Source organism: Ursus americanus, chromosome 2 (assembly GCF_024610735.1).
Source record: "Ursus americanus isolate L20-20 chromosome 2, mUrsAme1.1.p, whole genome shotgun sequence".
In the NCBI taxonomy this organism is placed as follows: domain Eukaryota; kingdom Metazoa; phylum Chordata; class Mammalia; order Carnivora; family Ursidae; genus Ursus; species Ursus americanus.
Window position 1 is genome coordinate 83,052,822 of NC_142128.1, and position 21,807 is coordinate 83,074,628.

The 21,807-nt window shown below is 51.7% G+C and overlaps 1 protein-coding gene across 2 annotated transcripts; it reads right to left on the reverse strand.

The window, feature by feature from the left end:
* Positions 1 to 4,214: 4,214 nt before the first annotated feature.
* Positions 4,215 to 9,992, reverse strand: RGS16 (regulator of G protein signaling 16). 2 transcript variants are annotated; one of them, XM_045811432.2, is made up of 5 exons: positions 9,830 to 9,992; positions 8,808 to 8,918; positions 7,969 to 8,030; positions 7,519 to 7,685; positions 4,215 to 6,061 (listed from the first exon to the last, which is right to left on the reverse strand). In XM_045811432.2, exons 1-5 carry the CDS (start codon positions 9,871 to 9,873, stop codon positions 5,840 to 5,842), a joined length of 606 nt encoding a protein of 201 aa, XP_045667388.1. In that variant the 5' UTR covers positions 9,874 to 9,992; the 3' UTR covers positions 4,215 to 5,839. The 2 variants fall into 2 exon arrangements, with proteins under 2 accessions (XP_045667388.1, XP_045667387.1); XM_045811431.2 differs by having other exon boundaries at positions 7,969 to 8,033.
* Between the last annotated feature and the right edge of the window lie 11,815 nt (positions 9,993 to 21,807).

The following is a 21,807-nucleotide window of genomic DNA, read 5'->3' on the forward strand; positions in this document are numbered from 1 at the left end:
GGATTAATCCACACTTTATTGCTTTTCTCGAAGTTTAAATCAAATCCTTGTCTACGTTGGTGACCAAAGCTTAGGAATCATCAACACTCTAAGTCAAGAGGTATTTTTTCTAAATAATGGAGATTCAAACTCCATTATCTAGCTGCTAACGGCATTACATCCCTCACCCTTGGGATCTCTCCTCCGTTATTTAAATTTCAAATCTTTCTTTTCTTCCCTAAAGCAATTTGAAGAGCTGGACCAATTTTAAAAGTTTCAGCGAAAGGGAATTACCTTGAGATCAGCCCTTAATACGCCCTGAACAACTTTCTCTCTTTACCTAGGAGCTTCAGTTTCTAAAGTTAATTTAGCCCTATTGACTAAAGAAATCTTGTTTTTAAACCCTGTACCCACTGGCTGTCTAAACAGTGATGCTAATTATTCTCATTTATATTAAACGTTCACATATTTACTAAAATGCGTTAGTAAACAAAGCTATAAATTATATCCCTTGGATATCATTCCAAAGGAAGGAGCCAAACAAAATAGGACAAAGGTCAAGAAATATCAAGGAAAAAATTCGCGTTGCCTGATATGGCCACAGGGAGGCAGCAGAGGATGAAGGACGGGCCAGAGCTGGGGGCCCCTCCAGTCACGTGGGAGCAACAGCACTGATCTGGAAGGAGCGCTAGCTGACCCGGGTTTGAGGGAGTTGATGAATGGCTCAACCCTTGATTTCCTCACTTGAAATTCTGTAATGTTCTGCACATCAGATGATATGCACAGTGAAACAGCTGTACTGTTCTTGAAAGAAACGTGGACTTGGAAACTGGTTCTTCCATTCTATTCAAGAAGTCAATAAAAGATTACTGACTGATGCCTATTGTGTACAAGGCATGTGCTAAGTACTAGGAATCAGGTAATAATAGTAACTAGTATTCATGGGACAATAACATTGTGCCAAACACTTTTTTCATTCAATGCCCCCTCTGAGGGGTTCACTCTTCTATCTTCATTTTACTGATGAGGGAACTACCCTAATAACTTCCCCTCACACAGCGAATGAGCCAGGATTCCAACCCAAATATTTTGACTCCAGGGCTGTGAACCACTTTGCAGCAATCTGTTCTGTGTCATCTTACCAAGGTAAATAACATGGTTTCTGACCTCGAAGAGACCAGTTTAGGGGAAGGAAAACATGTGAAGCGCGCCCTGAAGTATGGATGGCAAAGTCAAAAGAGTGTGTCCTAGAATCATGGACGTGGGAGAGATTAACTCTGTGCAGCAGACATCTGGGAAGGCTTCACGGAGGAGGTGATGTTTTTGCTGGATTTAGAGGAGGGCATTCCCCTCCTCGCTCCCCGCCCCCCACTTAAAAAATAAAAGAGGAAGAGGAAGAGGGCATTCCAAGCAGAGAACAGCATGTGCGTAGAGGCCATCTGGGCAGGAGATCGGTCAGGAGAGGGACTTGGGTCAGCTCAGAGCGAGCCTCAGATGCCATGGTCAGATCTGGACTTTCTCTTGTAGTCAAAGGGGAGCCACAGGAGGGGTTTCAGTGCAGTCACGACTTGCTCAGATCTGTGCTTTAGGGAAGAACACTGGCAGCGTGGGCATTGAGTGGGAGAGGTCGGTGGACGGAGACCAGGTGGAAAGCTATCTTTATAGCTCAGACCAGAGAGGACAAAAGCCTCCTCTAAGGAAGTCTCGGTGAGCCTGGGGAGGAGAAGCTGGACTCAACCCATTTCCAAGACGGGATGAGGTGACACGCAGAAGAGATGGAGAAGCCTGAACATGGGTGGCCAGTGCCTGCATAGGGACAGCGCTGGTAGGAAGCTCAAAGTTGTAGTCTGGACTTCCCTCCTGCTGGATTTAAAACTAATCATTAACTCAAGAGCCATCTGCTGAATGCTCGTCTGTGATCACGGCCCTGGGGAGAAAAAGACCTGCCTAGGTCCAGGAGCTTGCCGTCAGGCGCAGAGAGGCAGAAACCTGGGACCTAAGCGCTCCAATTCGGGTGAGCATCGGCAGCAGTGGTTCATGAAAGAGAGGTACCCATAATCAGACCCGAAGGCTCAGGCAAGTATCCCCAGAAAGATCCTTGAGTTGGCCTTTGGAAGATGGTTCTCTAGCTGATTAAGGAGGTGGAGGGCAGCAGCGAGGACAGGAGGGGACACAGCAGGGAGGTGGTCCAAGATGAGAAAGCAAGGAAACGTGAGACGGTGACAGTGACTCTGGGAACTGGGACAGATTTGTTTTCAAGGGACAGGGGAGAGAGTAGGGAGAGGCCTGGGAGGCCCCCCACAACCTACTTAGGAAATGCTTTACCTGCTGAGCCAAAGCCTAGAGTGCTCTGGGGAGGGGGCAGAGCTGGGGAGTCCAAAGATATCAGAGCCACTTGCTAGCGGTGTGATCTTCAGGAAATCCCTTAAACAGTCCCCAGCATGGGACTGTTACGAGCCTGACACCTGGGACATGTAAAAGGTCAGCAAAGAGCTGTTCTCCTTTCTAATGTGGACCTACCACCTTCAGCCACACCACGGAAGCCAAAACCACTTTCTATGTGAGAGGGAGGTTTGGGGGGATGGGGACGAGCCTTGAGGATGGCCTCACTGGACTGTGGGGACAACCAGCACACACCCCCGCCACAGGATGTCCAACATCCCCGTTCATTTCTCTATCACTCACTGATTACACCTGCCTTTTCCTACTGGCTGCCCACATTGCTTCAAAAAGTACACACTTGTGCCCTTGTCTAACCACATTCAGAATCCCCACCCACTATTCAATAAATGAGGTTACTTTCCGTTGAAAGTACAGTTACTGCTTTTGGTTTCCTGCCAGGCACACGGATGCACTCAAATGCATGTAAAAAGGTGGAAAGATGGAAGAAAGGAAGGAAATGAGGACAATGTGAATAACTAGCCCCCTCTCTGGGTACCCAGCTTTCTTCTTCCCCCATCAGTCACCTTCCCCCATGCGTCTCTTGCACAACGGATGCCTCCTCATGGTCTAACTGGGATCCCATCGCATCACCATCTCTGCTGCTCTCTCCAGCCAGCTGCCTGGGGCCTGTTCCTTGCCCCATGAGCCTCGGTTCCCTGTATCACAGGCTAACATACCTACCTCACGGAGCTGGGGGAAGGACTCCGTGAGCTCGGGGTCTGCCACGGCATCTGATCCAGTCTTCCTTCTCAGGCCCCTCAATTCTGAATCCCTCCTGGAGTTGTCCACAGCACTGTCCCTTAGACCTGGGCTTACAGTATGAATCCACCAGGTTTTCTACCCAACATCCCTGGGGTCTGGTCACTTACTCAGACTAACAATAGGGGAGAAATAAAAGCCAATAGAAGATCCAGATCTGTGTACAAACAGATAATTCAAGAAAAGTGCTTGGGAAGATGGCAGTAGGAAGACTCTGAGGTCACCCCGTCCCACATTTGCAACTAGATATCATCCCCATCCAGGTCAATAAATCAGAGAGTGCAAACAGATAATTCAATAGAAAAGGAATTTTTAAATAGTGATAATGGTTGCGGGGGGAGGATTAGTAGGGTAAGAAAAGAGAATGAATAGGCTATTGGCGAAGGAAGAGCAAATATGATCCTTGCAAACCTCCCCCCAGATTCTTTCAAGCCCAGCTCGACCCTCTTGCTCCCTCAGCCCATGGAACGGAGCAGCCTCACGTACGGAGTGACTTCCCGTAGCTCCTCTCAGAAACGTCTATGAAATTATTTGCAAAATACTAATGCTTTGAATTTATATGAAATTCTAATGCAAATTAAAAATGGGCTAAAGTGAATATGCCCTGAAAGCCACCAGATAACTGATCCCCTGTGGCTGCAGGACCAAGGGGAGCCTCCCCTTGTGCTGTGAGAGGCCAAGTTGGGAATGATTTACTCTGGGCAAGGGACATGGGCTCTCCAATGACAGCAGGCTGACTGGGTTCCATCGACACCACACAACCGCCCGACACAAGCTGGGGCCATCATCGGCTAAAGGAAGTTGCCAATCTTGGTGGCCACCCTTAGCACCTATCCCTTTTTCATCAACTCTGCCAGTCACTAGCAAACATGGGTCTTTCACTTGGGCCTCTGCGTGTGACACAAGAGCTCTCCCATGTGCAGGGAGGGATCTCCGGAGGCCAGCTCGTCCCCCAGGCTTTCCCCGGTCCTTCCCCTTCCCTCTTCCCTCTTCCCTCTTCCCACCCGCACAGCCCTTGCAGACAGGATCTCATATTTGGGTTTTATTTTTATTTTACAAGAATATAACATGCTGAAACAGGGAAACAAGGATAAAGTACATCATCCCTATCTAGGAAACCAGCTCCATTGTCAACAATAAATAAATATTTAGTGAGGAGTCCCTGACAGGCGCTAAGAGGTTCCCAGCACGTTCAGAGGTAGAGTCTGGAGGAGAGGGAGACAGTCAGGCTGCCAGCTCCTGCTGAGATTCTCCAGCAGAGGCAAACTGAAATTACAATAATAAATAACAATAGCAACAACACGACAGTAATAAAAATAATATGCTATGACAATTGTCACAAAACCGACAACACATTATACTTAAATAATTTTCTCCTAGAGGAGCTCATAGTGCAGAGAGAACAGTGTTGCTTTTCCTGGGGCATAAGGGGGCCGCCTGGTTCATTCGCCTCCCGGGCCCGGGCTCATGCGGAAGTCCCACCACAAAAATGTGTGTTTGGTGTTGCCCTGAAGTGACAAGCAGGTTCTGAGTTCCCCCGTCTGGCTCTTCCAAGCAGCCTCTCTCTCCAGCTGCACCCCCAGCTTCTGTCTTCCAAGGGCCATCGTGGTCCCTGGTCCAACTTCCCCTGACACCTCACATCCACAGGAAAGAAACATAAGGCTCCCCTTCCATTTTGGGCATCCCTTTTTTCCTGTTCTCACACCCACGGAAAATACTGGCTTGATTTCAGCGGAACTTTTGGGAACTGCCAAGAGATTTCTTAGGATCCTTTTCTCTCTCGTTCCATACTGCAGAGCCTAAGAGCTGGACTAGCCACTCACGGAGAGGCCCCACACCTTCCTCCTCACGGGCCCTACGGTCTAGGGCAGCCCAGGGCCGAGAGAGGGCACACCCCTGTGACAAGCCCTCGCAGGCCCTGCTCACAGGTGGACCTTGCTGCGAGCACAGCACGGGGTCAGGGAGCAAAGGTCACCACGAGCACCAAGATGAGTTTCAGAGGAACAAGACGGCCCCTTTTCCAGGCTCTCTACTGATGCGGAAACGGGCTCCAAAGGCAGTTTTTGAGGTATAAAAAAAAATCTCATTTGGGGCAAGGGTCAAATTGGTGCTCTGGCCTTGAGGAGGCGGGACACAGGAGGGGGGCTCAGGGGCCTGGGCCGCAGAGGCAGTGAGGGGGACAGGGCGGGAGGCACCACTTCGCAGCGCCCTTGCGGGCCCTGGACAGCCTGCGAACGAGGCAAACAGGGTGCCATCTGCGTCAGCGCCTCACCAGGCCGAAGAGCTCATCTAGCTGTCCTGCCCTGTCTCATTTTCAAGCTCCCTTCATCTGTGTCTCCCAAACCACCCCGGAATATTTCTTGCCCCGTGGAGAAGGCCAAAAGCCAACGCGAACGCCGACGCCTCCTCTCCTCTCCCTGGAGAGCCCCACACAGCCTTTATCTTCGGCCCTTATCCGCTGGTCCTGGAAACGGGGGTGGGGGGGCCCTCCCAGGTGTGGAATCCAGTCCCACAGTATCTGGAGGAGAGGGTGCTTCTGAAACAGGCTGCCAGATGGGCTTTTTCTTTCACTGTCCTCTCACGCCTGCCTGGTAGACTGTGCCTCGGGGATGGGTGACTCCACCTCTCTTTGCAGCCGGCTCCCTCACCGCCAGGAGGCTCAAGTGTGCAAGGGCTCCGCCGGGCTGCCACTGGCAGGAGAGGCCGAGGCAGCCGCGGCTTGGGCCGCCAGGTCCCGGTAAGCAGGGGACTTCAGGAAGCGTGGATAGGAGTCCTTCTCCATCAGGGTGCGAGTCTTGCCCTGAGCCACGTCGAAGCACGTGGCCGTGACAGCTTGCAGGTTCACCCTGGTCAGTTCCCTGGTCTCATGGTCTATGTTCACCTGCACGAAGGAAGGCAAGCACGTGGGTTAGGGGAGGGTGGGCCAGGCAAGGGGTCCAGCAGGCCAGGGCTGGGGGGCTAACTGGCAGGTACAGCAGTGGAAGGAGTACCAGATTCTGAAACCAGAACTTGGGGTCTCCGGAGCTTACCGTTAACTGGCTTTTCAACTCTGGGCCTGTCTGCACATCGGACCCAGGGTCTGCCCTCCAATCTCCCAAAGTTATCAAGGTTGTGTTAAGAATGCATACAAATCTAACGCCTTCTCATCCCTGCCTCGGGACAGTCCTGGGTCAGTTTGCCATCACCTCTCCCCTGAAGTTAGTGGCAGAGCCTGCTAACTGGTCTCTCTCCTTGACCCTTGCTCCTGTGGTCTATTCTCCAGCCAGTGACTAGACCGAGCCTTTGAAAACTCAAGTCAGTTTGCCAGCAGCAGTGTTGTCCTCCCATGTCACTCAGAGGAAAAGCCAACGTGCGTGCTGGGCCCGCACAGCCACCTGGGTCCATATCTGGCCCCTGCCTCCAGTCTGACTTCCTCTCCTGTTCTGCCTCCCTCACTCTCTGGGCCCCACTTGGGCCCACTGCCTGGTGGGTTTTCCACTTGCCACTTCCTGTGTTGGAATGTTCTTCCCTCCCTTCTTTTATGCATCTGTTCATCTGTCACCTTACGGGACAGCTCACCCCTCACTTCCCTTTGTAAAACAAAAAGACCTCACGTCTGCCCACCCCGTCTGGCAGTGCTCCCTTTCAAACCCTGCTCTGTTCGGATCAGAACACACACCATCCCTGACATGTATTTACTCATTTAATCAGTTATTGTCATCTTCTCTCATTAGGGTAGAGACTTTTTGTCCCTGCTATGTCCCCAGTGACTATAACTGCGCCTTGCACGTAATTGGTGCTGAATAAATCTTTACAGAATGACATGGAAAAAATTAAAGTGCCCAGAAAATACAACATAGGCTACAAAAGCAAGGCATTACTATTCTCTCTCCACAAGGTGGCCCCACTCGCTTCACCAAACGCTGGTGGCAGGCAGCCAAGACCTGAGGGAAGGTGCAAAAATTCACCGCCCACACACAAGCCAGCCTGAGGCAGGTCAGCCTGGGGACTGGACCAGGTCACACAAGGTCCCTAGGTTGACCTGTCTCCCCACTTGTGTGTTTTGAGCCTCTAAAAAGGCCTTAGTTTGCAAAAGTGGGTATGGACAGAGGCCAAAACACCCGCCAATGCCTCTAGCCCGATCAGTGAGTCTGAGGGTAAGAGGGTAACAGCAGCCAGAAGTGACAGAGCTTTCCTGGTCTCCGGCCACAGAAGCCCATTCACCCCTGTGTCAAATAAGATCACTCTCTAAACTCAACCCTTCCCCTACTGGACCCCCACCCCCACCCCCCACCAATCCTCGGTGGGGAAGGAGCAGGCAGGGTCTGGAGGATTCACGGAAAATGCTGAGGTTCTGACCTCTTTTGGGGCTTCGCTGCGGATGAATTCCTCAAAGATCTTGTGAGCCCGGGAGGCCAGCTTGGTAGCCGACCGGAGCTTCTTGAACTCCTCACAGGCCAGCCAGAACTCCAGGTTCTCCTCACTGAACTCCGTCTTCAGGAAAGCGTGGAAGGCAGCCACTCCATCTGGGGTTGAGGGGAGAGGGAGAGACAGGTCAGACAGCAGGACAGCGGGGAATAAAAGAAGAAAGACAGCAATTGTAGTTAATGGTTCTATTTTTAGGATGTAATTTTCTTGAACAAGGACCTGCCTTTGTATTCTGAACAGAGGCTGGCACACTAGGGGATCATTATTATTATTACTACGACTATTATTTTGCCCACGCTTTTCAGCATCCCTCAGGCTGGCTCCAAAGCACATGGGTACACATGTGCCATCCACAGACAGACACAACAGGGTCCTACTCACTTTTACTGCTCAGTAGCAAGTCAAATGACTCTTTCCACCCCAGCACATCTTCTGAGAAGTTTCTGCTAAAAAAATTAAAAAATAAAAAAGATTTTTAAAAAGGCTGAGATTTTAATTTAAAAAACCAACACACTAATGCATAGCCTAAGTCCTAGCCAGAGCTCTGATGGAAGTTGTATAATTCACACAAACACTTGCTCAGGGATTATTGGAGCGGACTCCTCAAACTCTTAGTTGAGGCTACAGGTATTTTTCTAGAGGACAATTCAGTAATAAGAAGCCAAAGCCAGGGAACTTCTGGCCCTCAGTAAGTAACTCTAAGTCTGTCTCTTCACTGTCCAAAATTGTTTCTATTCCTCTGACTCTGAGCTTTGTTTTCTATACTTCCCCCAAGGAAATAAGGGCCTCAGGAATAGAGATTAAGTCTACCCATAATCCCAGACCTACAGCAGCACCTGGCACTGCTGATGTCCAATATGAAAGGGCTTATAGGCAAAGGGCATGCTAATGGAAAAAGAATCTTGACTGAAAAACCTCAAGTGTTCTTAGACCCTGTCCCCGCCCTGTTGCATGGACGATGACATCTCCAGGTGGGAGAGTCTGGTAACTAGACATTCCGACCCTGGGTACCCTGGTGACCTCAGAACCCTGGAGCCACCTACCCAGTCACCCATAGCAGACCAGCAGGAATCTTCACTAAAATCTCCAGGAAGAGATCACCAAGGCCCACCCTTGCATGTCTTAATTTCTCCTTGTATTTACTTTCTTGTGGCTCTTTTCCTAAATCTGGCTCCCTCCCCTCCAGGGCCCTAGGCCAGCTAGTGGCTAGCAGGACTTACCCCTCTTTGCTGTGTTTGCTGCTCCACTCGAACTTGCCAACACTCCCAGTATCAGATCCCAGCTCTGATTTGTGAAGAAAGATCCCCAGCCGTGTCTTCAATTCTTTGGCTCTGGAAGACGAAGCAGGAACCCGTAAGGATCCCCCACTGGCTCAGCCAGGGCAAAAAGGTTTATGGGGTCCCAAAGGGTTTAGGCTGGTGTCACCCTAATTCCAGCCTCCAGGGTTCCTGGAACCTTCAGCTGTTGCCAGGGCTTCAACTCCGCTTGTCTCTTAATATCACCAACCCAGAAACAATGAAAGTAATGTTTCGGCTGTTCCTCAGTAGGACTTAAACACTGTCTGAGTTTAGAGCACAGCACACATGGGCTTTTTCCCACTTAAGTCACACTGATCTATCTTTGTGCCTGTTGATTAGCAGAAGGCAGTTCAGCACCCTCTAGGCTTGTCACGAATATTTCTGGAACTGTGTGGAAATTGATTCCTGCTTTCACTTTCTTCACCTTTTGCTTCCCAGCCACCAGCTCCAGCAAGGACTAGAGGTGGTTGAGTAGCTCCCTGGGAAGTGGGCACATCCCTCACTGGTGGACCCAAAAAAACACCTCCCTGCCTTCTCAGGGCCCGGGGAAGGCCATGCTCCTAGATCTGGGCTGTAGAATGAAAAGCAAGCACTGAAGAAACTAGAAAAGGGAGTTCTGCCTGCTGAAGCCAATGTGCTCTTCCTGCAGCCGCGCTTGGGCAGGTCACCTGAGGACTGCCATTCGTCAGAGGACGGGGGGATGCAGTGATTCCTCTGCTTCCCCTTCTTCCCTCTCCCTTCTCTTGGCCCGTCGCTTCTCTAAGACTCTAAGGGAAGCCTCTGAAAACCTGGAACCAAGGTGACCGCTGCCTCTCCACTCAAGTCACGAGAGTCCCATTCTCCCGCCCGCCCGCTCCCCAAGCCTCCGCTCCACTCCCTAAGGATTGGTGGGACTTGGACTTCGTGCGGGCAGCTGGCAAGATTCACGAACAAGCCCCTCTTACCTCTCCAGGCAGGTGGTGGGGAAGGCGGCCAGGGTCCGGCACATGGCTGCGGGTTCAGGGCAGGAAGTCGTGGAGAGGATGGTGACGGGCTCCAGTGGTCACCTCGGACGTGAGGCGGCAAAGGGGCAGGGGCGGCGGCTGGCACTCCCCAAGGCGCCTCGGCTTTATCAGGCTGCTAACGGGGACCCGCAGCTACCCCGGCTTTTATTCCCTCGGAGGGAGCGGGGCGGGGCTGAGCGCCGACGACCAATCGGAGAGCGGGACGGCGCTCGGGGACGATGGAGGCGGGGCCCGGAAGCTCGACGGGGCGGGGCGCGGCGCCCGCAACTTGAGCACAGCCGGGCGCTCGCGGCTGCCCTGTCCTCCGGGCTACGCCGGCTTGCGGAAGGAGAAGCGGCGGGGAAGTCACACGGACCGAGAAGCGCCCACTCAGTTTAGTAGGAAAAAAACCCGTCGGTCTCTAGTAAAATCAGAAAACCAACTCAGCGGTAGCGGGCGGATTTGCGTGGGGGTGGCGCGTTGGGGAGGCACACACCGTGCGGATCACAGCCTGTTCCTGAACCTACTCGGTCCTGATGGACGGGAGCAAGCGGTGCAAGCCGCGCGAGACAGCGTCATGATTATACTGATAACTACTACTTACTGTGCACCCACCCGAATGCCCATGGGGCTAAGTAAGCCCTTTACCCTTTACCGCAGCTCCTCATCTCATCACCTCCGTTTCAGAGATGAAGAAACTGAGTCAGAAAGTTAGAAAGACTTACCCAAGATCAGAGGGTTGGAATTAGCAGACGAATGGCCCCGGGTGGGGGGGGGGGGCCGGGGGGGGGCTCTTTATTGAGCATCTGTGTGCCAGGCATTTTTACCAAGAGTCAGGTTAAATAATTTGCTCAGCGTTACACAATTAGTGCCATAATTCAAATACGAATTTACCACGATTTTCCACTGCCCTCCCAGCCAGAAGTAGAATCCGCACACCTCTCTAAACTGATGAATGGTCCTGGGTTTAAGCAGCACCTAGTTCAGTGTCCTTATCTCTGAGGTCAAGGTAAGAAATGTTCTCCCTCTCTCCTCACCTTCCCATAAAGGCCTTACAGCACCCCTCGCCTCCCACCGTTGCCCCTCAGGTCCCCCCTTGGGATTGCCATTAATGAGAATGCATGTGAGCTTTAGAGTGTGGAATCCAGAGATGGATTTCCAGATATCGAATCATGGCTGCACCACTTACTGATGGGAGACCTTGGACAAGCTGCTGCTTTTTTTTTTTTTTAAAGATTTTATTTATTTATTTGACAGAGAGAGACAGCGAGAAAAGGAACACAAGCAAGGGGATTGTGAGAGGGAGAAGCAGGCTTCCCGCGGAGCAGGGAGTCCGATGCGGGGCTTGATCCCAGTACCCTGGGATCATGACGTGAGCTGAAGGCAGATGCTTAACAGTTGAGCCACCCAGGCACCCCTTGGGCAAGCTTCTTAACCTTTCTGTGTCTCAGTTTCCTTATCTCTAAGATGAAAATATGATACACCTATTTCATAAAGATGTGAGAATTACCTAAGTTCTTAGTTTGAGTTCCCCAGGAGACAGGAAACACAGTTCCCCTGAGGCAGAGCCTTGCTGGGGAGAGTTCTCAGACCAGAGAGGGAGTGAGGGAAACAGGGTTGCTCAGAGCGAGGAGTTAAATGCCAGGTTGCTGCAACAGAGACCATAGTTGGCCCCAGGGCCTTTGTACCACATTGGCCATTCACTGGATGTGGTTTCCCTAAGAACGTGGCTTAATCCTAAGCAACGAGACCCCCTCTGTTAAGGCCAGAGGGACTGTGCTGGCGGCCTACAGCAGACAATGGGCTGGAGAATGAGGGCCTAGGTCCCAAACAGGGCATCTTGGCAGTATACCATAGCACCCCCAACAAGGTGCTTAAATCAGTGGTGAACACATAGCTAGCACTCAGTAAATGTTAGCTCTCAGGTTTATTTACTAGGGACACAGGAATTGCTAGACAATAAGGAAAAGTAGTCAGTTTTTTGTGTCTCTCGGGATTTAGGTTTTTATGTCGTGAGGGGCATCTAAGAGTTGCTGTTCTTCAGCAAGGCCTGGAAATGAAAGGTCAGGAGAGAGAGATAAGAGGAGAAGAGGTCCCCAGCTGAGCAAGCTGGGTGAGACAGCCCAGAAAAGCTGGTCAGGGAAGGAAAGGTTGAAACCACAAAGGGGGAGGGGACAGGAAGGCCTGGAAATAGTAGTGTAGCAAAAGAGGCCCAAAACAAATACAATGCAACCATCAGAAAAAATGAAATCTTGTCATTTGCAACGACTTGGATGGAACTAGAGGATATTATGCTAAGTGAAATAAGTCAATCAGAGAAAAACAATTATCATATGATCTCACTGATATGCGGAATTTGAGAAACAAGGCAGAGGAGCATAGGGAACGAGAGAAAAAAAATGAAACAAGAAGAAACCAGAGAGGGAGACAAACCATAAGAGACTCTTAATCTCAGGAACCAAACTGAGGGTTGCTGGAGTGGAGGCAGGTGGGAGGGATGGGGTGGTTGATGATGGACACTGGGGAGGGTATGTGTCGTGGTGAGCACTATGTATTGTGTAAGACTGATGAATCACAGACCTGTACCCCTGAAACAAATAATACACTATATGCTAATAACTATATATATATATATAGTTATATATAGTTATATATATATATAGTTATATATATATAGTTATATATATATAGTTATATATATATATATAAACAAAACAAAAAAAAAGAGGCCCAAATCAGAGCAACATGTGGGGTCATCTGTCAAAGCCAGGGCCTGCAGGAGATGACCCAGTTAGTCAAAACATAATGCACTCTGAAGAGCAGAGTCAAATCCTTCCCCAGCCTCCCAGGGGGTTAGTAGACAGACACAGGTGCAGAGTAGCTCACGCACTGGTAGCACCACCCCAGATGCCAGCGGCCCACCCTCCCCCCCAGCTCCGCTTCCTCCTGCCTCACAAGTGCAGAACCTGGTTGGCGTGGGGCAGGGAGAGGGGCAAGGGTTGTGGTGTGCCCCCAGGCAGCGGAAGGGTGCCTTGCGCACGTCTGTGTGTCTCAGCATAATCCTCCGTCCGCACGAGGCAGCAGCCCACCTGCCCCGCCAGCAGGACGTTCCGTGGAGGAGCTGGTCAGCGGAGGTGAGGCATGAGGTTTACCTGCGCGGCACAGGCTCCCGTGCAGGATTGTGTCATGCAGCTGCCAGGTGGGGCTGTGGGTGGTGTCTGGGACAGCTCCTCTGCAAGCGACGAAAACAAGTCTATGGATGAATCGAATGCCCTGTCTTGCCCTCAGGAGCAAGCTGTTGGAATCAGCCCAGACTTACCCACATAACAACAATAATCGTGATTATGCATAGAGTCTCCCTAAACCTTCCTGTTCCATCTGCATCCCCGTGAACAGGCCGGAGGAGCCTTTTAATTTCCATCTTGCAGACAACAAAACAGCCAGTGCCTAAGGTGCCCTCACTTAAGTGCCCTGGATGGGAAAACACCTGAACGGCGGCCAGCTCTCCAGATTCCTGAGCTGGGGCTTTCTCTCACTCAACAAAGGAAGCAGAAGAGGCAGGAGAGACAAAGCGGTGCTCGCAGTCTGGCAAATCCAATCCAAGAGCACAAAGCTCCCGGCTCAGGAGGAAGAGCCCTTTCTGAGTTCAACCTGCCTCCCAGTTGCCATGGTTACCTCTTCAGTTTCCAGGCAGAAACTTTTTGAAGTTCACAATGTATCCCAAATTCTCTTCCCAGCAGGTAGGCTGGTTCGTGGCTGCAATTTCAGTAATGACTCCACGGTTGCTGTAAATCCAGCAAATTGAGCCCACCTGTGAACTGCACTGGCTTTGCCATGAACATGACCTCGTTTTTTTGCCCAGCACTGGCCGCACAGCTGTGCTGTCTTTCATGGAGGGTGTGGGGCCACAGCTCCGCAGCCCGGGGCATCTGGGATGGGGATTAAATATCCCCCACCTCCCAGCCACATGGCCCTCCATCCGCCTCCACCCCTCTGCCCACCCAATCCCCAGCACCATGCTTTCCCCCCCGGCAGAAGTTCACGGAGGACCTTTATTTCCTGAAAAGGGTCAGGGGACATGGATATCCTTTCTCAACTTCTGATTTGGCACAGATGGTCTCCACAGGGGTCTGGATGTTCCTAATTCAATCATCGATCCACTGATAAATATTTATTAGGAATTTATTATGTCCCCTAGCCGGTGGGGAAATCACACAGCTTTTAGGCTCTTCACTGAGTTTAATGACCTTCTAATTCCTCCTCTTGGAGGAAACGGAACTAGCAGGGCAGGGAAGGGTGAAAGGAAGTTATTGACAGGAGTGGCAACAGAAGTCCAGGATGGGGAGAGATCCGGGCAGGTCTGCAATATCGGAAGAGGAGTGAGTGGGGTTCGAGCATGCTGCACGTGGGAGAAACAGCTAGGGAAAGCCAGTGGTAGTTCAGCGGTGCAGGAAGATTTAGGAACTCCCTATATGCAGCAGAGGCTCTCAGGCGTGCAGGATGCCCAACCGGGTGTCACCGTTTGATAGAAGCATGAAAACAGGAGCAGCACATCTGGCGAGGCAGCTCGGGAAGGCGAGAGAGATCCCCTCCTGAAGCCGGGAAAGGGGGGCCGGATACAGGAAACAGTTGTTTTTCCCCGTGAGCCTTCAGAGCACTGGGTACAGCTCACTTTCATGGCTGTTTTATGCTTCTCCCACTTGTCTTCCTCTTTCCTCCCTCCTGCCTGGGAGAAGCTCTGAGGGAATGGGAGTTTGGGAAGCCTGCTTTTCTCTCCCCAACCAGGCCAATGGACCCCTAGCTTCCAAGGCAGGGCAGTCTCAGCCACTTGGGGAGGAGGCTGAAAGTCGTCCCCGGTACCCGTGGCTTAGCGGAGCCTGTCTAGACTCCTCCGGGGCGCATATAAGGCTCTCACCGTCTGATCTCACACCCATCACCTCACACCCTAAACCCCGGGCAAACTCAGCAGTTGGCAGGTTCCCATGGCTCCACGCCGCCTTGCACGGACAAAGCCCTGACCATGAGGTTCTCTGGGCCTACACATCCCGTTCCTCTCTGTGCTACTCATTTTAAAAGAAATTTGCTTCATGCTCCTTCCAGCCAGTCCTACCTACCCCCCATCAGAGGAAGGCAACCACCATTGTTACTCCTAGAACCACAGGACCAGCGTGGACTCTTCTTGACTTTTTAACTTAATTTTGAGGCCTACTTTTGATTTTCAGTCTGTTTGCTTATGAGCGCCTGTTTGCTTATGAGGGTAGGGACCGTTGCCTTAGTCACCTCTCCGTCTTCGGCCCCTAGCACCACACGCAGTTCAGTGCGTGTTCTAGATAAATGCTGGCTGGCTGGCTAGCTTCTTTCAACACAGATCATAACAGCTAGCCTTTGTTGCGTACCTACTACGTGCCACGCCCTCTTCTGTGTGTTCTTCCCTGAATGACCTTCCAGCTCTCCCCCAGTGCCCTGCAAGATGGTTGCCATCTTGTTCTCATTCTACATTTGAGGAGATTGTGGCAGAGACTGGGTAAGTAACTGGCTCGGGTCACACAGCTACGTATGGTCAAGCTGGGTTTTGATCTCAGTCCAGCTCCAGGGCCTGTGTTCCCAAGCACGCACCATGCCAGCCTGTGGTGTGGCCTTCTCCACCATGAGAAGACTAAAGTGTAAGCTTGGGTAATCCTGATAGGATGTTCGAACTCCTCCAGCTGTCTTCTTGGTTCCTCCCTCCCTCCCTCTTCGTTGCTCACCCCGTTCTTCTCCTGCCGCACACATCTTCCACCTGCGCTCTTTACCCTTCGTGTGTGTCATCACTGGCTCTGGACTTCTTTGCTCCTTCGGTCCCTTGTGTATGCAGTTCCCACGTGTGGCAGCAGAGAACCCCTTTTTCTGCTGACGTCCTTCCATGACTATCAGGGCTTTGATTTATCTCTGCAGGAAAACTGAGTTCCGTTGCTTTTCCTGCCACCCTCTCCAGCCGTGTTTCCCCATCCCTCTTGGCTCAGGCGGGACCCTGGTTCCCACCTGGAGGGAGCCCTGGGGCAGCTTCCAAGGAGGGCAGATCTTTAGCTCCCAAAGTCTTGCGGAGGTGTTGGGCCCTGGGGACCTTTGCTCGTCTTCAGCCTCCTGGGAGCCTGACTGCTGATGGATGGCCCTTTCAGTGTTTGTTGGCTAGGGCCCTTCGCAGGCCCTTTACTAGGTGTTTGTGGTCTGACACTCACACATGGGCTGGCCCTCCTGGCTGTTGATGGTCAGCCCTACCCCACACCCTAACCAACCATCTGCCTGCCTCCAACTCCTGAATTCGCCCTGACTGCCAATGCCCAGCATCCTCCCCACAGCGCGCCTGTCCCCGGCCTGTCTGCACACTCGTCCCTCGCCGCCTCCACTCTCCCTGCAAATGCTCCTGCCACCGTTTGGATGCATTCCCTAAAGCACCAACTACATTAATGGCAATAAATGAGCCCTGTCTCATCCTAATACTGCAAAATAGGAGAAGTACTCAAGAACCCTGGGTTTCTAAATGTCTTCCCCTTTCTCACCCTCCCTCCTCATCCCTTTGTTCGCTTTTGTCATGAATGTCATATTCCTGAGAGCATTTCACTTCCACTCCTTGAGACATAGAAACACATTTATCACAATGTGAATTTTTCTCATTTAATAATTTTTCGAGGCCCTAAGGAACCACTTAGGATGAAAGATCAGAGGGGAAAAAAAAGGGAAGTCTGGGGTTTGCATATCACTGAAAGGTGACCTTTACAATTTCCACTCCCTGCTCCTTCCCAGGCTGAGGAGTGAGGACTTTTAGATTCCAGAACTGGAAAGTCCAACAGGTGCTGTGTGCTGGAATCTGCCTCTTCCAGACAGGAAACAAGCACTGGGGGGTGGGGGGAATCTAACAGACCCTACCCCGTAGTTGGGGAGGAAAGGGGGATTCTGACCACCTCATTCTGCCATATTTCTCAACCAAGACAGCCTCCTATGCTGAATTTGAATAGGGAGAAGGCATATGCTGGTGGGGAGACTGACAACAGCCTAACTGCTGCTTCAGGGGGGACAGGGATACAGAACAGGTGCAGAGGAAGCATTGTTTTACTCTCAAACTGTGTGTGTGTGTGTGAGTGTGTGAGAGTGTGTGTCTGCAAGTGTGTGTATGTCTGTGAGTGTACGAACGTCTGTGAGTTGCGAGTGTGTGTGAGTGTGTGTGTAGGGCAGGGGACTGAAAGACCCGTACAGAGAGAAACCTTGTCTGCATCAATTTCAGCCCCAACCCACCCCGCTCCTTTCTCGGGAAACTTCAGCACATCAGATGATCCCTGATTCCAGAGACACACCATGTGCTCTCCTTGGCTGGAAAGCTGCCTTTGAGATACGGGTCTGGGCAGGGATATCACTTGGGCAGATCTCAAACGGCCTCAGGGAGGCCCGGCCCCCGAACCTTGGTGGCCAGCGCAGTGTCCGACACAGCATGGGACTCATTACATGATGAATGAAGAATGAAGGAAATGCATCCCACTCTGGATGCGCTGAATGTCTTCAGGGTCATTGTCAACCCAGCTTCCCAGGATCTTGGGGATCACAGACATTCTTGGCCGAACTTCAACCAGACAGCTTTCTGGAAATGGGTCACAGACAGGCTGCATTACGCAGTGAAACATGACTTTGCACCTCACAGCCGTGCCTCCCACGGTGGCTTCTGGAGTCCCCCAGTGCGGGCAAATCAAGTCAGGGAAGGGTCTGGCAGGCACGAATGTTCCAGAGCCCAGCTTCAGCTGGAAACAGGGCACCAAACACACATGGAATCTGTACCACCTCATCCTACGTCTCTGAAGGTCTCGAGCAAGGAAAACCCCAGCACACCTGGTCCCCTGTCCCCCTCTCCTAGGCATCTGAGAGAGGCATGCGCTGGGAAGAAGCGGGGGTCTGGACCCAGTAAGAACAGACTCCAGGGGCTTGGCTGACACCTGGCCCTGCTCTAAACCCTGTCTAGGAGGAAGGCTAACTGCCCTTTGTAGACCTCAAGACGATCTAACGCCGAGCTCAGTGCCGGAGAGACACCACACAGACGGGGAACCGGACAGCCGTGGGTAAATTATCTCGCCACAGTGACATACCCAGTAAATGGAGGTGCTGGGACTAGAACCCAGTTCTGCCTCGCAGGTCCCAACCCCTGGCTACTCTGTGCCTGTCCTCTTGCTTCTGAGCAACTCTCCCACCGGACGCTGGGGCTACTTCAGCCCCTGTCTCCACACTGCCCTAGTTAGGGATTTCTGGGTGCTGACGTAAGCCGAGATGAGACGTGAGGCCTGTGGAACAGCAAGCCCAACATGTGAACATCACATGCACGTGCAGAGATGTCAGGTCGGAGCTACAGGAGGGCTTTGCCGTCTCCTGGGAGTTAGAGACCTGCCCTCTGTGCAGCCTCTCCCCCCTCCTTTGAGTCACCTTCCATGCACCCCCATGTCCGTGGAGAGAGGGAGGGTGAGGGTGCAGAGGGCCGACGCAGGGAAACAGAGGAGAAGCAGTTTCGTAGGAGACAGAGGCTCAAGGAGCAGCCACACTAGCTGTGAGCGCCGGACAAGTTGTAAGGAAACGTGCCTCTCACAACGTGCCCGCGGCACCTGAGCTCAGGGGAAACGTGGTGTGCAGTGTGAGCAGTTGGAGGCTGGAGCTGGCACGGTCGGGGTGGGCGGGGGCAGGGGGGGGAGTGGGGGAGCAATGGGAACAGGTGGTCCTTTCACAAGCTCCCAGGCCATCAGCCCCTGACACAGCAGCTGTCCTAGAAACAGGCCCAGGTGGACAGAGGGAAGAGCGCAGTGGGGGGTGCGTGCTGTTTTGCAGAGAAAGAAATGAGCTCTCCCTAATGGGCCCCACACATCCGAGCGCAGGGAGACACGCGGCGAGCTGTGTGACCGGGCCGGCGGAGCCCCTCCTTCTCCACCAGCCCTCTGGCTGTGCTGCTCCAAGCGTGGCCCCAGGGGAACCTGCTGGATCCGAACCCCCAGGCCTGCCGAACCCCCAGGCTGCAGCAATAGCAGTGATAATCGCTAGCCTTTAGTGAGCATTTTCTGTGCTCTACATTTGTGGTGACTCCAGGCTTCATCTCGTTTAATCCTCTCACTGACCTCTGGAGAAGGTACTCTCCTGTTGTTGTTTTACAGATGGGGAAACTGAGGCATCAAGCGGTTAACGGCAGAAGGAACGGAAGGCAGAGCAACGACCTGGTATGGGGTCATCTGACTCCAGCACCCGAGCATCAGCCACTCACTCCACACACTGCCCCCCCGCCTCCAGAGCTGCAGGGACCTCTTTCCCACCCTGGGTTTCCAAACGCTCATTTCTCCAGCTCCAAGAGGATTCAAGAGATGAAGTTTTATCTTCTCTTATAGTTCCATCTGGTCTTCACTTCTTGGGAAGGGTAGAGGAGGCACAGGAAAAGAACATTCTGCTTCTAAGACTCAGTTGATAGAGGGCCAGCCTTGGGACCCCCAGCAGCTTTTGACCCTGGGGCCATGCTGTTCATCTAGAATGTTCCTCCACTCTGGAAGTGGTTCTTCACTTACCCAGCAACTACCGAGTCCTCAGCTGGAGTTTGGAATTTCACGCATATGAGCTCATGTAACGCTCACTGTGAGCCTGCCACGTGTCTCCCACCTCAGGGCTGCTCCTCTCGCCTTCTATCTGTCCATCCGGTGCACATGCCGTCCAGGGCTGTGGCCTTGACCTGCCTTTCTTTTTGTATGATAGCCTCTTCCAGAGTAAGTTGTTATTGCTTTAACCACATCTGTAGGCTGATGACCCCCAAACCCATCTCTCTGACCCCTGCTGGAGTTCAAGGCAAGTTAGGTGCCTTCATACTTAACTTGTCCAAAATGGATTCAGTGTTATGTACATACCACTGCACTTGACTAGATTAATGATGCTAATTAATGGCAGTAAAGCTTCTATTCAGTTGCCTTTGAACGAAGTCTCACTCGCCATCAGTGATCCAAAGTCTTTCGAAGTCTTCAGTGTGTCCCACCTTCCCCAGGGTCACCCTGAAACTCCTTATCAGGACATTCTGGTTCCTCCACAGTCTGGTTCCGATCAGTTGCTCCAACCTCCCCTTCTACCGGCTCGCCTACCCCTTCAGCTCTGGTCATGCTTGACCTTTCCACCAAATACTCCATGTTGCTCACCTACTTGCTTTTGCTTGCACTGTCGTTGCAACCTGGAATGACATTCCTCTTTAAATGTCTGTTAAACTCCTATTTATCTGACAAGACCCAACTCATTTCGCCTTTGTGAATGTCCTTATTCTTAGAAGATGCATGCTGAAATGCTTGGGAGCGGATGTCATGACACCTCCCACTTACTGTCAAATGATTCAGCGACATGCCTACATAAACGCCTCAGCATCTATGTGTCTGTGTCCACTGATCTGCATATCCGGAGAGAAAGACAATATGGCAAACCATGGTTGAATCTGGACGGCGATTGTAATCATCTTTCAGGTCTTCCATATGCTTCAAAAATTTCACAATAATACATTGGAGGGAAAAAAATGACCTCATCTCTGATAGTTTCCTCATTGCCTCTGACAAAATGAATCACCCCTTTCTCTCTATTCCCATAACACTGTGTTTGCAGCCATACGGTGCTTTACTACATTTTACTGTAATTTTATATTTAGCAACTGTCTCTTCCATAGGTTGTGAACCTACAAACACACTAGCTGCACACAGTAGGTACTCAATAACTGTTTATTTGCATGAATGGATGTCCTGTCCTGTAAGACTGAACTGGAGGAGCAAGAAGCCGTAGGAACAGGAAGGTACCATACTCCAGCCCCTCCTTCCCCCCAGTGCTTCGTTCTCCATCACGTGGGTGCTCATGAGCACAGGAAAGGCACCTTGATATGGAGGGAAGATAATAAATGCTATTTACTGGATGACAAAACGTAATTTAAAACTCAGGCGATCTAGCCTCTGTGACTGGTTCTGTGAGTAAGCCAGCTGTGTGACCGTGGGCAACCACCGACCTCTCTGTGTCTCAGTTTTCTCACTTGTAAACAGGGAGTAATAATGTCTGTCTTACCCATCAAAGGGGGGGAAAGTGTGTGAATGAGCTCTGAGAAGTCTAAGATATATGCAAAGAATGCAGTGCTCTCCTGATTTTTGTTATTAAACTGAGCAAGACTTTGTCCTGACCTTGACCGGCGAAGAATTCTGAGTCACTGGGTTTTAGGGCAGGGTAGGTGCTTTGCGTCCATAAAGAATGGGAATTTCCACCCAGCTGGAAGTAATGAGTGACTGTGGCTTGCTCCTCCTTTTCCCCACCCCGCTTTCCCTTTCCTCTGACCAAGTGATGATTGCTGGGAAACAGACAAAACTGGGGGTCTTAAAATAGAGCAGCGAATGTCTGAACTCTCTGCTCCGGGCTCAGTTGCACCATCAGTCAACTTACACAGCGCACACACAGAGAAATTGGCTCACGTGGCACCCAGCCCTCTGAGCCGGAAGACCGAGGCCATGGAAAAAGTCACTCATTGATTCCAGAGAAAAGCGGTCATCCAGGAATCCAGTGTTTTGGGTGTCTGCCCAGCCCCAGCTCTGTCCCTCCGGGTGAGGTGCCTTGCCCTGATGCTCCCCTATCCTCCAAGGCCCGGGGCTCCCCCAGGGACCAGCTCTTCCTGGAAGCAGTGGCAGTCCTACTAGCCGCAGCAGGCTGGGGAGAGACAGTGAGAGGCCTCTGGGGGAGGAGAGGCTCCATGACTCACTGGTTTCAGAAAAGCTTGACTTCCCAGCTGTGAATGCTTAAGGTGGGGATGCTTATGTAACAAAATAGCGGCAGACTTCAGTGTTCTGGAGTGGAGAGACACCTCCGAGACGGGACCCTCAGTTCTGTGACCCAGCGACCCAAAATACTCCTCTGGTGAACTTTCAGCCTGATCCTAGAGAAAG

Bases quoted from the DNA above. Each gene is read 5' to 3' on its own strand.
- RGS16 (XM_045811431.2), bottom strand. From the start codon at position 9,873: ATGTGCCGGACCCTGGCCGCCTTCCCCACCACCTGCCTGGAGAG. The intron at 8,919-9,829 runs GTAAGAGGGGCT...TTCGTCTTCCAG, and splicing joins CCCACCACCTGCCTGGAGAG to AGCCAAAGAATTGAAGACAC. The intron at 6,062-7,518 runs GTCAGAACCTCA...TCCTTCGTGCAG, and splicing joins GCAGCGAAGCCCCAAAAGAG to GTGAACATAGACCATGAGAC.